The sequence below is a fragment of the Schistosoma haematobium genome, chromosome 3 (genome assembly GCF_000699445.3).
Source record: "Schistosoma haematobium chromosome 3, whole genome shotgun sequence".
Lineage (NCBI taxonomy): Eukaryota > Metazoa > Platyhelminthes > Trematoda > Strigeidida > Schistosomatidae > Schistosoma > Schistosoma haematobium.
Genome location: NC_067198.1, coordinates 12,998,000 through 13,015,474, shown reverse-complemented (window position 1 = coordinate 13,015,474; position 17,475 = coordinate 12,998,000). Strand labels below are relative to the sequence as shown.

The 17,475-nt window shown below is 36.1% G+C and overlaps 2 protein-coding genes across 2 annotated transcripts in view; one reads left to right on the top strand and one right to left on the bottom strand.

The window, feature by feature from the left end:
• Positions 1-2,103, top strand: part of MS3_00005028 (uncharacterized protein) — a 60,598-nt gene extending 58,495 nt beyond the window's left edge. Inside the window, exon 23 of the mRNA XM_051213040.1 lies at positions 1,730-2,103. Coding sequence (XP_051068974.1) covers positions 1,730-1,832 — 103 coding nt within the window. The 3' untranslated portion in view covers positions 1,833-2,103. The remainder of the gene's footprint in view (positions 1-1,729) is intronic.
• MS3_00005027 (uncharacterized protein) lies at positions 40-16,564 on the bottom strand. The gene is made up of 4 exons (XM_051213039.1): positions 16,446-16,564; positions 9,845-16,406; positions 2,969-7,681; positions 40-1,033 (listed from the first exon to the last, which is right to left on the bottom strand). Exons 2-3 carry the CDS (start codon positions 10,033-10,035, stop codon positions 6,742-6,744), a joined length of 1,131 nt encoding a protein of 376 aa, XP_051068973.1. The 5' UTR covers positions 10,036-16,406; positions 16,446-16,564; the 3' UTR covers positions 40-1,033; positions 2,969-6,741.
• Between the last annotated feature and the right edge of the window lie 911 nt (positions 16,565-17,475).

Here is a 17,475-nt window from a genome sequence, read left to right as displayed (position 1 = left end):
TTTTTTTACGTGTTTCTAAACGAAATATTCCTTTTTCACCTACATTATTTATTTATTTATCTATTTGAACACATGAAGATTGGTACAAAGGGGCACCGACTACATATGCGCCACACAAGTCACTTCATTTATGTGTGAGCTACGATATTGTCCGGGTGCCCAAACCAAAGCAGGTGGTTTTCTTGTGAGAGGCCACACCCGGAGCCTTCGACCTAAAGGTCTGATCCACAAAGCAATGGAGCAACGTAAGGAGATACAGTCCTATGGTAGCCGGTGACCAACGATTAGTTCATACGCCATTTGTTCCTTCAGGATCCTGGAGCCCATGTGCACCATTGGTTTGGAATCAGGGTTTTCCAACTCCCTAGGTGAACTTCCCATGTCCACCAATCCGGTTAAACCGCCAGACATTCACTCTTTGTCTTCTCATTTTCGTAAACGATATCCCCACCACGAGAACGCAGTGAGAGCTGGACCTACATTATATCTTTATATTAAACATTCACGTCTATAGGAAATAATAAGTTAGTTTTCAACACACAAAAAAACTTGTTCAATTAATAGATTGAAAACATGAATAGTAAATTGCTGAAGAAAAATAAAAATAAGTAGCTATGATTGAATGTAAGAAAAGAAAAACAAAAATGGTACATCTAAAGTATTATTTATTCAATATTCAAGATTGGTGCCAATAACATAGTTAGTTTTCAGTATATTTTGGAATGTCAAATATGGCAGGGTATATAAATTCATAACTGAAGACGAAAAAATTCAGATAGATAAACAAAAGAAATCATTGCTAATTATTTAACAATATTGTAATATCTTTCATTTTCAAGATATTTTATATCTTGATGAATTAACAAAATCGATAGGAGATGAGCAGTTAGGTAGATGGTTACAGTTTGCAACTCTTTGAAATTGTTTATAAAACATTCTAACCCAAGACTTCTTTTTTTTTCTTTCGTTGAGAGTAATATTTCTGGTCATTAAGTTAGAATTCAGTAACTAATATTTCACAAATTTTTCTCCTCTGATATGTAACATAAAAATCGATTTGAGTAGAATAAGTAATTTTGCATAAATTATGTAAACTACTTAACAGTAATATAATGTTTAATGTACAAATTTTGATGGATAACATTTTTATAATCTTCCTAATGAGGTTGTAATGAAATTACTGATGTGTGGGCAAGAATGATAATGACTGGTTGTCTGCTTAGTCAGACATGTAGATAGTCTGACAGGTATCAGATGAGTTCTATATTCCCCTATCCTTATTATTATACTGACTCACTTATTATTGATTGTTGTTGAATTGTGTCGGTTTTTGGTGTGGAAATACATAACGTTGTGGTCAGGCTAATCACGTGTTCTTGATCTGAGTTGTGTCGACATCCTGTAGAATAGACACTGGGAGGGAATCTACTGTAGATATTCGTTTGAGGTAAATTAACATCCGATATGTGGAAACGTGGAAACCCAACCGTTATAACATTAGACAAAGTAAAACCGAGCTTTATAACAATTACATTCAGATTTTACTGTTTTTTTTTCTATATATATATATATATATATATATATATATATATATATATATATATATATATATATATATAGCTTGTAAATAACGGAGTGAACTTTGAAGTGATGACTGTTAGTCATAACTTTTCATCACGAATACTTGGTACATATAATTAAGTTTTTTAAATGTTTTTTGTTCTCTTAGGTTAACACTTATGAATATGTGTTGGGAATTCGAACCAATTAAGAGACCGACATTTTATGAAATTTTATCCAGATTGAAATCATTCACATCTTTTACCGAATAGATTTGATGATATGTAAATATTACTTAAATTCCTACTATATTTTATGTAATGATAATTCTAAAGCTTTTTTTAAATAGTCACCATTTTTACAATGTAAATATTACTTTTGCATTCATTCAATAAGGGATCCGCTCAATTCATAACCCTCATATAATGATTGTTCATAGAAGTAAATCCTAAGATAGGAACAAGATTATAATGTTAATTTAAACAGTTGAAATCATTAGTCAACTGAAGCTAGACCACCATGGAAAACCCGGAAGCACCGGACGGCCGTCTCGTCCTATTGTGGGACTCCTCAGCAGTGCGCATCCACGACCCCGCCTCGTGGGATCCGAACGCAGGACCCTTCAACCTCGTGCCAAGCGCTTAACCAACTGGAACACTGAGCCGGCACCCGACGCTGTTAATGTTAACTTCAACTAATCCACGAAATTGAGCGACACATCCACCATTGTCATCAGTGAGTTACTACCTCACAACTGATCCGGTTGAACTCCACCGGTCACTGCTTCTCATTAGAGCTCCAGGATATATATCTTGAAGCTAGTCACTAGTGAGCATATGTCGAGTAGTATCAGAAGTGGCTCAGTGGTCTAGTTGGTTAAGTGCTTGGTGCGAGACTGAGAGGTCCTGGGTTCGAACCCCGCGAGGCGGGGTCGTGGATGCTCACTGCTGAGGAGTCCCACAATAGGACGAGACGGCCGTCTGATACTTATAATGTTAACTAACGATAAAAATTCAATGCAATTCTATCAATAAGACTAATTATAGACATAGTTAGAGTCTTTATTATGATACTATTCTTGGAAAACACTATGATTTAAATAATTTAACAATTAATGTTTAAATGTGTTATTATTTCATCTGGTTCTTTTTACTACCAAAGAGACAAATAGAAATGATCAGTTATTACAACAACAACAAAAACGACTTATAATACATATGTAACTCGTAGTTAGGCAACTTCCCTTTTTGCATGAACGTTTATAAATTAATACTGACTAATTATTTCACACGTTACATATAAGATTAAACAGTATTCTTAAATATATCTAAATATTTCCAGTTGATGAAACACTACTAGACAGACGTCATGAATAGGGAAGGTATATTTAAAATTATTCAACACTCACTGTATTTGCCTTACACATGATTCATTTGCTTTTCAATCAATGAACATATTCTTGACTCCATAACAACTGAATAATATTAACTGAGAAACTGTTATACACAAGAAAGTATTGCTTAGTTATTTCATACTTGTATGATAATAAATAACTCATTCTCCAAAAGTACTTATTTATGTACTCGAGTGATAGAAGAATAATCGGTATTAGGAATAGGAGAAAATTTTAGAAAGAGGAAGCTTTATTGTATACATTGATTGTTCGAATGCTATTATTGGTATGTGAATGGTTGACTGTCTACACTGTAAAATGATAATGCTGCTACATGTAGATTATGTTCAACTTCAGTGTTTGGATTAATTCTTTGCGATTGGTAGATACTGTAGCAACCTTCATCACACCTCTATCCATTTTTTTGGCCTGACCAGTAAATGTGTTGGTCTAACTCGACTAAGTATTTCGTGATATTGTATACCTATTTTCGCGTATTTATTCATCCGTATAAACTACTTTTTCCAGATTTTATGTGCGCCTGTTACTATGTATGCATCTATGCATATTAAATATTTTTATTTGACTATAAAAACTGAGTGACTCTTATATCAGCTATCCTACCCTATAGTTGATTTCCATATTCATGCATTATACTCTATATTTGTCTGCTCCTTTATGCATCTTCCATACTTTTCGAATTTCGGCTTTTTCAACAAATACAAATGAAATTGAATGTGGGGCATATTTTAACTTAGACTATAATATGATTGTTCTATTCGAACAGCTTCGTACAAAATGCATTCTAGCAATTATTTTGAATGTTTTCTACGCCACTTGTAAGGAGTGGCGAATTAGTCCTTAGACCACTTAACCTTCAATGATTAGGTCGCATATACGAACTCCGCTCCACCTTTTTCTGAGAGCCCTATAATTCCCCGAGCTCTCACATAAAGATGACTCAAAGTTGAACACATGAATCTGAGTGGATCTGAATGAATAGTCCTGTGGTCGGACATAGGGCATTGGATAAGGATGGCAGTAAATCTTCATCACTGAGGTGGTTGAGACATTTATTACATAAGCCCAACTACCGCCTACTTCGAGGGGGGTATTGTCTGGTATAGTGGATTGGAAGAAAACTAGTCGTCAAACCAAGACGCTGGACCAGTTCATGAAGTCATCGAAAATTGGACTGAGCCACGTAGGTGGTTGCAGACTACCTGATTAGGCTCCGCGCGACTATCGTAGTCACTAAGGTTCAAAGGTAACATGATCTAGAATTGGTCGCAATGGAGCAGATATATTCTCTTATATTATAAGTCTCCTAATTTTACAAAATTCTCTTATCCCGACCCATATCTTCTCGAATTATATCGTCTATGCCCTAACTTTTTTATTGTCGATAATACTATTGAAAAAATTCGGAAACGGCAGCGCTATTTTCCATACATCAAGACTTGACGCTCAAGTCGACTTTTTAGTCTCATTGCTGAAACAAACATTAGAATTCTACACAAAGTAGTCAGAAATTTGCTTGTTTGCATGTCTAATCGATTTGTAGTTAACGTGCGAAAAAAGACAGGCCACACACCAATGTCAACTGAGTCAAAAGGAGTGGGTGTTCCAAGTAAAATCTGATTGGTCATATCATTTATTTAAGGACATAACTAACGAATTATAGAAAGAAGAAAGTTGAAATCGATTGGAGCCTGTGAAGTTTTATCAATTAAGAAGAATGAGTTGCACGTTAGGTATATTGAATAACCAACCGTTAACGCTGGAACACTACACCTGCTAACAGAGGAATAGAATTTGGGAGAAGACTAGACCTGACCGAACAAATGTGTACCATAAGAACACGAAACCAGTTATTAGTTGCTGTTTTGAGGCATTTCGGGTGGTACACTTTCGAATTGAATATATAAGTTGAAAGACCGATATTTAAGGGTATCTATCCACTAACAAAAACGTTAAAAAATATTTCCAAGTTTATAGTAGATTTAGTTATCATAAAAGCAGTTACAGTAAATGAAAACACGAGTTTATGAAGATGGGTCAGCATCACAATATGACTACTGAAGTTAAATATTCACTAATTAAACTAACTCATATTCACTTTTCCAGGATCTAGGACCTCGGTAAACAGCCATTTTATGGTGCACTAGTGATGAGTGAGCAAGTGTTACGCTAATACCAAACTAAAAATCATAGAGAAATTCGAGTATATTTTCCACATTTTTGTGTTTGAATATGACAAGTAACGGTTTGAAATCGCGCGCTCCTACGCTACAGAGGATGACGTTGAATATATTATACCTCCGACACACTGTACGAGAGGAAAAATCAATCTTAATTTTGTATATCAATCCGGAGTGATCTTTGCTCAGTCAACTTTTAGTGTATTTTACTGATTACCTTCCACTGCATTTAGTCCATTGATTCTCAATGCATTTTCCGTGCACTATTTCACCATAACTTCGTATTCATTGACAACTGCTCAGTTAATAAAACTCTGTGACTAACAATCACTGAATCACTATGTAAATGAATTAGCTTGGATGTAAATTTATTCTGCTTTGGTTTCGTTCAATAAATCGTCTTCAGAATAGCTGACGGGAGGGGCTAGAAGCAGATAGAGCTGCTGTATATGATATCACTATTATCGTTATAATTATCACCGTATATTCTCCTCCGTTACATTGAAGTTTGACTTATTCTACATTGACCTTGTTTTCTATATCAACAACAGATGGCATCGTTATACATAACCAACTTATATTCAAAATGTTAGTTTGATGGATAGAAAGAAGACAACAAGATAAAACATGTTAACTACACATAAAACAGTTACGAGTGCACTTTCTTTTTTTAAAAAAAAACTTTATTTTCATTAAAATTGTCAGAATAACAATAAGAAACCAAGCAAAAAATAATCACCAATTTCTACAAAAAAATTCTTGAATTTAGATTGTTAATAATAAATGGTAATAATAATAATTAGGAAAAAAGGCAATATATATAAAAACCAAGTGCATACAAAGAGGCAAACAGCTACTGTAACCGAATAAAGCAAGGCACAACAGATTCCAAAGTAGGTAATAATGATAGAGGAGATAGGAATATTTGGAAGAACAGGTGTTGACGAGGGGTCACCTATGTCAGATTGTTTGTTTGTTCACTTCTTTTTGTTGCATAATACGATACTCTATCAAAAACAGTGTAAACATGTATATAAAAAAATAGTTACAAAAACAAAGAAATACTCAACGATTGTGTTTATTATAATGGCTAGTAAGAGGTGCAAACAGGTTTTCTTCGTCACAGCACAATATTTGTATTTATTACCCGCCACAGTTGATAATTATTATAAGAGGCAAAATTATAATATAAAAGAATACTGTTTTAATTAAATATCAGTGAGATGTAACAATCACACCATGAGGGAATTGAGCAATCTCTCAGTTGATTAGAAAGTGTGATGTAAGTGTATATTATCAATAAATATACTCACAAGTTATCAAAATATCCAAGACGCTGGTGGCGAGCATTATGTAGCGTAACTTAAGGCACGTGAATTATTAATGTGATATAATATATATTGAATACAAGAAAGATATTAAAAACATTGGCTAATATTGAAATTTTATTAGTAAAAAAATAAATCATTGTGCAAGGTGTATGTTTGAATATCTCTCATTGAAACGTAAAAAAGCAAAGTGTAGGTATGTATATATTCGTTGCTAAAAATTCATTTGGAAGAATCAGAGAGAAATTCTTAAAATTTATTATTTTAATGAATAAGCATAATGTTGTCTAGTATGCCAAGCACAGGCGTATTTACATGTAAAAGGTTTGTCACATACTTCACATTTGAAACGGACACCTGTATGTGAATTCATATGTCTTTTAACTTGGTAAGCAGAGAAAAATTCTTTAGAACAAATATCACACCGAAAGAATCTTTGACCTGTATGCACATAGAAATGTCGTGTAAGGTTACCAAGCCATTTAAAAGGCTTACGGCAACTGGGACAAAAATACATAACTTGACCATCAATCATTTCAGAAGGCACATCACCTTTCTTCCACACATCTTTGCGCTTTAAGCAAATATGATGATGTAGGCTATAATCATTACGGTAATATTTGCCACATTGGTCACACCTGAGCATCTTTTTGGAATGATCACCTAAATGGACATTAAATGCTCTAGGCCATTTAGGCTGGAAGTGAGATGAAAACGTGTTATGGTTGTATTTTCTGGCAAGATGATTAATGGGATATGTAGCTTTGCGATAAGGGAAAGTGCCGGTTAGTCGAGTTATTGTTGACTGAGGTGTGCTCAAAGACCAGCTTTCAGTAGATGACTGTAAAGTTGAAGTCGGAGTTACTGAATGAGTATCACACGTCAAAGGACTAGTACGTATTAAACTTTGAGATACTTTGTTACCAGGCGATAGATCCCAAGAACTTGTAGTATTTTGTTTTACGTTTAGCTCATCTTCACCAACCCAAAAGGCTTCGCCGTAACATGAAGTATAAGATGAAGAGGAAGTTTTGTCAGCTGCATCCGTAGAAATAACAAGAGGTTTCGACAAAAAACCTTTGGCATCAGTAACTTCATTTTCAAGTACGCCATCATTTTCCTGCTGGTGAACAGCTAACTTGGACTCATGAAGTGGCCAACAGTTATCATTACTTTCATCTTCATCATCATCTTCATAACTTGGAAAAAAAATAATTGGACTTAAAACGCATCTGCAGCTACAAATTGTCAATTAACGTCAAATAACCATAATATTTTAAATAAATGGATTGAGAATTTACAACAAAATAGAAGGTCGTTTTAGTCAAAGGCTAGCGTTAAACGATTGTGAGAAACGTGTTATCGTGGGACTTCAAAATAGAAGCCATATACTGAACATATAAGATTACAACCCGATGAGCTTTCTGAATTCAGAGTGATTTTAGTGGATGCTTTTAAGAGCAGATTATTGACACATAAAAAGACATTGGGCAAATATGGTACGTATCAATGCTCCATTTTTCTGACGCCCGTAAAACGATTGGGTAGGATATTGATTTTGATTCGTCAGATTAAGAACGTTGTTCTAAATCGGAGACAAGTAGTGACAAAAAGTTCTATTCTCAACCTAGTTTATTATTTACACCAACTATTATGATCCAGTCAATGATAAGCAAATCCTGATATGTATGCAATATGTCGAGTCAGCGCTAGCTTAAATACACTATTATACACTGAAATGTGATACGCAGTTAGCTACGTAAAATCGAGTGAATATCAATTCGTCCACTACTACAACGTGATTACTATAGTTGAATAATATGCTGATGTTTCAATGGCAAGCGTTTCATATATATTCGTCGAGGCATGAAGAATTATCCAATGAGAGATACTGAGACACATAATGGAAAATTGATTAAAGAGATTATAAGCGCGCGACTATTGAGTGTTTAGATATGTCAAAAACCAATGTAGGTTGGACCAAATAGCTTGTAAAGGTATGACAGTTAATAAGTATGGGGAAATCTTGATAAGATTTTAAGTGTTCATTAGCTAAGTGAACTTGAGTACATTTTACACATATCCAACAACCATGTACCCTGGTGCACTATGGAAGGAACCAAGATGTATCATCAATACACGAAGTCATTGGTTGTCGTTTAAGTTTTTACAGCCAGTTTAAATTTGATGACTGGATTTTGGAAGGAAATGGTGAAATAAGCTCGGAAACCCTAAATGAAGTGGTTCACACCAGTCAGTGTAGATTCATCCATTCCTCAACTTTTATACATCGCTTAATTATTGTCTCACAATTTCTAAACTCGATTTCATCCATTCCTTTTCGACTGCATTAGCTGTTTAGTCTTTAACTACCGTTGCTGTTTTCACTCTTTGGCTTTCACCTTTATTAATCTCCTCCAGCCCTATGAATATGAAGTGTAACAGCTTATAATTCGTTGTTTACAACTGATTGATAGTAGTAATATATGATAGCTTGCATGCTCTATGATAGACTGTATAGGGATCCATGTACTTCATTCCTATGTTCAGCTTTAAAAATAACACTATCAGCATTTTCATTTTTAACGCTTTATAACTCTGGACATTTGTGGTTGTTGATTCGGATAGTCGAAACAGTTAACCACATTGAGCTCATATATTAGATACTAAATAATGACTTGTTTCCTCACAGACTCGAAAAATCGCAAGATCATAATGATGATACATATTTGAGCGAAGTTCTCAGGCAAGTAAAAACTATTACTTTGATAACTGTACACTCAAGTAGCTAAAAGGTTAGGAAAATTTTTCAGTAATACTGTAGAGACATTTAGATTATCTTTATTAACTTTATAGTCAGTTATCTTCGTACCTTTTGCAAGTATCTATGAAAAGGTCTATGAATCATTTCCAGCCCAAATTAACTAGTACGATATCGCCTACCTTCCACTTTTTGAAGTCACTAAATAAACAAATAGTTACATGTAAATCAATAACTACTTTCAAGTTTGTCCAAATATTGTAAATGATGGATTCATATTGACCAGAATATGGCATTCACTTCCTACATCTCAACGGGCGAAGTGGGTATCGAACCCATAGCATATTGGTTAAAAGGTATACTGCTTAAACATGAATACGTCATACTGACATATTATATGATTATTAGCATTCGACAGTTTAGCCTGTATTAACCAGATTAGAAAACGGATGCTATGTAAACAGTAGATTAAGAACTGAACTAGATTCATAAAATGAATCATCTACATAGTTCGCAAAATTAACTACTGACGTCTTTACACTAAATGACAAGATGGCTAAATTTGGTAAATGATAAAAAAAGTTTACTTTAAATGACTCACTCATCTGCAAATCTAGGATCCGAAACATCTGCAAACACAGCGGTTTTTAAAACAGCTTTCTTCTTTTTATCGAATGTCAAGATTAAATAGCCTTCAGGAACAGAATCGTCTGAAGCAGATGATGCCTGGCAGGAAGATGAGCTGCAGTCTGTAGTTTCAGATATATGAGTTAGTAAGGGAACATCCACCATGATCCACTCTATGGTATAAAAACATATGTAAAGAGCTTGAAAGTCGCTTGGATCACTGTATATTATAGTTAGCTTTTGGGTCCTGTCTCTGAGTCTTCGTTCCGTTCGCAAATTTAGAACTCGTAATCTCTCCAAACATAGCAGTCAGTCTTAGGGTTACACAATGAACGTTGTATTATCTAATAAATTGATTAAAACCTAATGAACTGAATACAGAGACGCATGTTAATAATCAATAATCCATGTTAGTTTAAGTCCTTCGAATACAAGATTGCAATGAGTTTAAACTACAACTTTTCTGCTCTACAAGTCTGTAGGAAATCTATTGACCCCGTATATAATGGAAGATGAACCATTGAAACTCCACTTTCGTCATCAGTGAATATAAGAAAATCTCAACTTAATACCAGACAAAACGGCCGCAAATAGTCTAGTAATAATTGGGAAATTAATAAAAAACAGCCGGCAACTTGAAAGAACTCTTACACACTATAACGCTGAGAAAGTAAATTAAATAAAACCTGGTATTTACACTGCTGAATGATACTGAAAAGTTGAGTTGTTTTAACACCAGCAACTGTGAATTTTAAATTATTTTGCTTGAGTGTGTGTATACCAAAAACAATCTTAATAGGAAATATAAGTAGAAAACTTTAATTGTACGAATTAAGCTTACACCAGATATTGACGTTACTGATAACTACAAATCTCACCTACGAATATCGTAATAAATACTAGGCGTAGTTTGTGTAGGTCAAGAGGAAGAATTATTTAATGTTATTAAAAGTATCAGTATTCAGCTATTCACATACAACTTTATTGTGTTTATAATATTTGGTAAATATTCTGATGTGGTCAGCCTTTTCAACTTGCTGTTTAAGTAACCGAAAAAATTCTAATGTCAGTTATATATGGATAAACAAGCACATAGTTACGACTAGGATATATAGCCGAAAAGTTATTCATCAGATATTAGGAGTTAGTTCTTATTTCCGACTTTAAACAGTCATAAATACAAATGCCATTTTTAAAGAAAAGATAACGGTTTAAACAGGTTTCTTATGCATTAATATACATGCAGAACCTACAAACTGGTACGAATATGTACCATTCTGTATAATCACCTAGGCTCAAATTAGGACAGAGAAATGTTTAGCATAAATAAGTGTTTGGATAAGGTAACATTTTGACACCAGGAACGGGAACTAACAGTCGGTAACTACATCGAGAACCTACACGCATAAAGCGCATTGCTGCACGAAAATAAACTTGAATTATAACTGAATGGACTAAAGATCATAGGAGTCTTTATAACTAGTGTCACTTTAAGGTAGGTTAACCTAGTCAAATCCGTAAACTTGCTTCAATCAGCCAGTTATCTACAATATAGGACCAGGCACATATATGTATCAGTCTACGCTGCCATACCTCATTAGCACAAGATGAACACCGAATTCTTAGAAGTAGTTACTTCAATGGTAATAATATACAAAAGAAAGATTGCATATAAGAACATAATACAGGGAGAAAGGATTGATTCGTAGAAAGGTAAGGGAAGACAAAGAGTGTATGCACCTACACCACTGTGACCGGTTCTGAGCCGTCACCCAGTCTCCAACCACAGGTTACGATAGTAACGCGGACCCCAACCAAGTAGTCTGCATCTGCCAAAATGGCTCAGATTAGAAGTTAGTGATTTTACGGACTGATGCAACGTTTTGGTTTGACCGCCCCTAACGTTCTTCCAACCGTCTTCAACACTAGTCACCATTGGTAATCGGTGGTTAGGCATGCGTAATATATGGCCCGACCATCTTAGTCGATGGAGATTCACAACCTCATAGACTGATTTACCATCATTCCCTAATACTCTGTGTCTAACCTCATTATTGCTTACCCGGTGATCCAAGCAGATGCTGGCAGTGTTTCTAAGACATCCGTGAACAAATACTTTTATTTATTATTTATTTAATCACATAAATATTGGTACAAAGGGGTACCGAATACATATGCGCCACACAAGCCACTTGATTAGTGTGTGAGCTATGATACTATCTGGGTGCCCAAATCGAAGCAGGTGGTTTTCTTTGGGAGCCACACCCGGAGCCTTTGGCCAAAGGTCTGATGCACAAGGCAGTGGGGCAACGTAAGGAGATGCAGTCCCATGGTGGCCGGTGACCAATAATGGGTTCATACGCCATTTGTTCCCTCAGAATACTGGAGCCCATGTGCACCATTGGTTTGGAATCAGGGTTTTCAAACTCCCTTAGATGTATCCTCCGTATTCACCAACCCGCTTCTCGTCCTCTCAAATTCGTAAACAACATCCCTGCCACGAGAAGCAGTGAGTAAGACTTCCTGGTAGCGGCTGTATACGCGTGGCCATATCTCGCCTTCGCCATAGGTGACGTAATTTGGCAGAAGCCAAACCAGCTTTTTAAATCCGTACAGAGATTTCCCCAGACACCAACCCATTTGGGCTGATCAGACTTCCAAGATAAGTGAAGTTGTCAACGCGTTCGACTACTTCACTCCCTATCCCTAGTTCAGGTGTTAACGTAGACCAGTCCTGAAGCAACAACTTGCATTTAGAGGGAGAGAAGAGCATTCCAAACATCCTGGCATTGTTGCTCAGTGCTACCAGAAGACTCTGCATTTTGTCAGCGTCTTCGCCAAACAGGACTATGTCATCTGCGTGTTCTAACTCGATAAGTGGACCTCTCGGTAGATCAATTCCCGAAAATTCAGATGACGAGAACGTTATCTCCAGAAGTAAATATATAGTGAAATTAAACAAAAATGGAGATAGTGGACAGCCTTTCCGGACACAACCTGAGGTTGTAAAATCAGATGAAAGTTCGCCATAAGCTCTGATTTGACAGGTAGTGTTTGAGTAGAGAGCCCTTACAAGGTTTATGTACTTCTAAAGTACGCCTTTCAATGGCACATTATTTGAAGCAATATCGTACTACGAAGTTTAGATGGAGAACCGTAATCCTCAATCAAATACTGCTATAATATGAGGACGTACGGTTCTTCAACCGCCTTTAAAAGGTTAAACGCTTAGGTGTAATAAGCGTCAAGTGATTTCAATATCCAGGTGGACCTTACGATGTTGAGGCTTAGAGAACAGATAATAGTGACCGTCTGTCTCAATTATGTTCGTAAGACTGTTTCTAGCGAGAACCAACTTTAAGCAAAAGGAGGAACACCATCTGACATGGCGAACCCCATTGTCGACTCACCGATGGACTCTAATAGACCGCAATGTCATCGTTGGAGAAGCTCGATAGAAGACTACATCACATTTTTGAGCACATGTTTAGACTCAGACCATGCTCAACTACAAGCACATACATGTCTGGGTCATACTGGACGTAGAAAAGCCACAGCAAGAAAACTCCTTGGAGTTCAATATAATGATGGAAAAGTCAATAATATATTTTAGAGACAACTAGATAAGGAGTAAGTTAACCATGAGTGGTATCAATAGCTGATCATCCCAATCGATAAGAAAAGAATAAAACCCCTCTTGTAACAATTACAGAGGAATTAGTTTGACTACTATATCTAAAATACTAACCTCAATAATACTTTAATGCCTAAATGGAGCAAACCCGAGACAACCAGGCTGGTTACAAGCCTGGACGTGTTTGTATAGACCAAACATTCACCCTTCGGCAGATTCTGGAATAGACATACTTTTAACGTACAACTGACTATAGTTATATTCCCTGACATTAAGACAGCGCTCAACCCCATTGATCGTGAGTTTCTGTGGTAGTGTCTGTCATTGAAAGGTGTACCGAGATACATTAACCTTGTACATGCTCTGAACACGAACACTACTACTACTGGTCGAGTCAGAGCTCATGGAAAACTGTCATCGGAAGTGGTTACTTTAAGTGGTATTCATCAAAGTTACCCGCTTTCCTCATTTTTATTTAACCTTGTCATAGACATGCTTTTAGAGATAACTGTCTGACTCTTCAGGGATTGATCTACCAGATTCACTTGTTGTCTTGGAATAAGCAGACAGTTCTGTTTGGTCAAGACGCTGAAAAAATGCAGTCTCTTGACCAGCTTAAGCAACAATCCAAGCATGTTTAGGATACGGTACTCGCCCTCCAAATGTAAAATGTAGCTTCGAATTGGCTTACGTCAGCGCCTGAATTAATGATAGGAAGTGAGTTAGTTGAGTGTATCGACTGCTTCACCCATCTTGGAAGTCTCTAATCCTGATGAGCTGGTGTCTGCCGAAATCTTGACACGGATTCAAAAAGCTCGACTGTATTTCGCCGACCTGTGTTACTATTTTTGGCGTAGGCGAGACATCCGCTACACTACACTTAACACAATTAGTTTCAAAAACAAGTTATGGCGAATAAGACACTTTCTACCTTGAAAGAGATACTTAATTGTATATAACGTCTATTTTACTATCTAAGATGAAATTTGCAAATAGAATGTCATGATCTTATTAGTTGTGAATGTGACTTGACAATCAGTACCAATAAAATCTGTTTACTAGGTGAAACTTCCCATATATATCACGAGACTACCTCTTGTAAGTAGACGATGTTGAAAAAAGGTAGGAAAAACGTACTCAGAAGCTAAATATGAATTTTCCATTACGTTATATTCATAGTGAGGATACGACTTTTAAAACTGTTAACTTCCAACACATGTGACCTTACATAAGTGGCGAATTAGCTTAGATATCACAACAGAAAATTCAAGTATGTGCGGGTTACGAGATTAAATAAGTGTTCATTTAGTTACAGTGTGTCAAAATGATATCCGACGCTTAAGGGGATTAAGTGTAAGAGTGCTCAAAATGTACCCTTGTCCAATGTGCTAAGAACTTGTTCATATCAAAGCAACTGAAAAAGATAACTAGCATACATACAGTAATCTATTTGCACAATCAACACAACCTTGTAGTAGAAATGGACGTCATAAAAGCAAAAGGATAACTAGGAGGAAAGAGCAGCTTGGAACACTGATCCTAGAGTAAAAGAGAACATTTACTCTAAGTGACCTGTGACTAGCATGGCACAAGGGGTAAAGGTTAGAATAACAGATGCAATTAGTGAAGTGATCAGATTTCTACACGGTAAGTACAGACTAGGCGCATTTAGAGCTAAAGAATTCGATTGTCATCAACTCAACTGCACGTTCGAATTTCAATACATATCTTCATTGACTAGGCAAACAAAAGGATTTGATCTCATTAGAAATGTGGCTTGTATTTGAATACACAAATTTATATTCATTAAGATGCACCACGAGTAATTAGATGCGTTTATTGTAGCTAAGATTGCACTTATGTCATTGCATATTTCAAATAAGACACGAAGCAACCACATACTGGTCCCGAATGATCAGCAACTTGAAATTTGACGTAACGCATTTTCCCATGGGAAAAGCGCTTCTACACACAACGGAGCATTTTGTGCAACACTACTGTGAGTTCGACTTCATGTTATAATTTATGGTCACCGGGCGATTGGGATATCTTCATTACAAATGCAGTTATGGAGAAGTTTGATAAACATTTCAGTATACAGTCTATAATGATCAGGACGGCGACTGACGGAATACTGTTTAATGAGACACCGAACTGAGTGCTTATCTTGCATCTTTTTAATAAATTACTTTGTAATGTACGTTTTCTTTATTACTGTCGTCTGCAACATCGATACTGTTCACTGAAACCGATGCATTTTATTTGTCAGATGTCAGATGACAATAGAACTTGACAGTTAGGGGGCGTATCACTTCCATAGTAATTTCTGCTGAACATCAATTATCGAAATAAATTTGATATTATGCGTTAATTTGCATGCGCACTAATGTTCATTTTCATGGGGAAGCAAAGGCAAAACTTCGGAATATTCAAGCCACGACTGGAATATGTATATCGTAAGTGTAGGTGATATCTGAAGTTTTGGTGGAGTCATGCGATCACTAATGTGTGAAATTATGGATTTATCGCTCCAAAATTTGGCAAAAAGCCTTATTATTTCCCCAGAGTAGGAGAGCAAGGCTATTTTTAGTTTTAATATCGCATGAATTGACACCAGGTTTTCTTAGTTAGTGTCGTCCGTATTTCCCCAAAGTTCGCCTCTATTTCCCATTCTTGTTTAATTGGAGCTCGCGTTCTAGAACGCGAGGTCAGCAAGAAATAACTTTGTGTGGTCTAACTCCTGATGGCTAATTGTAAATTTTTCGTGCCAATAACATGACATTTAAATTACTGGTAGAAAGCATACCTAAATCAGTCGGCAATACATATGGTTTCCATTGCTATGGTACCGTTGCAATTGTGGATCTACGGTGGTCACCATGATACTGAGGACAAAAACTAACTAGCAAAACTAACATTAAACAACAAGATTAATTCCTACTTTAATGGTGAAATGAGAAATCCATTTCACAAAATTCAGAAGGACTAACCTAGCTGAACAGATTCATGTCCAACACTTCCAAAACACCGACTGGTGTTAAAGTAACACGCAGCTTAGCACGGTAAAACAAGATTTGTGCATATCTTGATATTCACTAAAGTGGACTTCATACTTTCCTATATCTCATATTTTGTTCACAAAATCAAATTTGTCAACACTGAGTCTCATCATTGCATCTATAAGTCCATGATCTGACTATATGTATCTAATATCTAATATTTTGTGATGGGATGATGTAAACCAGTTAATTTGAGGTTAGGGAGTGGTTTTAAATCTTTAATATCGTCCGTTGGGGCTATTTGAACCCTTTGAATGCAACACGGGGTCGGTACATTTTAAGGCCAGGTGAGTGGTTTTGTCGCAGAAAAATGGGTGTATTGTAACCAAACCTTGTCACGTATCCGGGCGGTCGGTCGGTTGAAAATCACAGTCTATTTTAGGTCTCCACTCCGTATCATTTATTACTACTTCCAGCATATAGATATCAAAATCTCGTGGAAGACCTGCTGCTTCCGTCTAATGTCATCATTCCAACTAAGAATTTAATATTAGTCTTGCGATGTTACGTAACTCGCTAAGGCTGAATTTAGTGAATAGTTGACATCGGCGCTAACCTCGTTAGTTTTAATAGACACGACAATCAGAAGATATTGTTAATGTCACCATCGGACCAAGACACAACCGACTGTGTGGGGTTTCTCCTCTTATAGATAGCCGAGTTATAAACCGTACCTCCCCCCACCCATGACTACTGTTTCCTTACAACCCTCACACTCCTTCACTTTTTGATCCCAAGCAACTGTCGAAATATATTTGGAGGCTAGTGTCTCCTACTTCTATCGCATCAAGTGTTTCTTCCTTTTGACTAAAGCAGTACCAGCTCAACGCAAGTAGTCAAAATAGAGGGATGTGAGTAAGCACACGGAGTTCGAAGTGACTACTGAAATGCTTCCCTATTTTTCGTTTATGT

Coding starts and splice junctions, on each gene's coding strand:
- MS3_00005027 (XM_051213039.1), bottom strand. CDS start 10,035: ATGGTGGATGTTCCCTTACTAACTCATATATCTGAAACTACAGACTGC. Junction 7,682..9,844: donor GATCCTAGATTTGCAGATGA/GTGAGTCATTTA, acceptor TTTTTTTCCAAG/TTATGAAGATGATGATGAAG.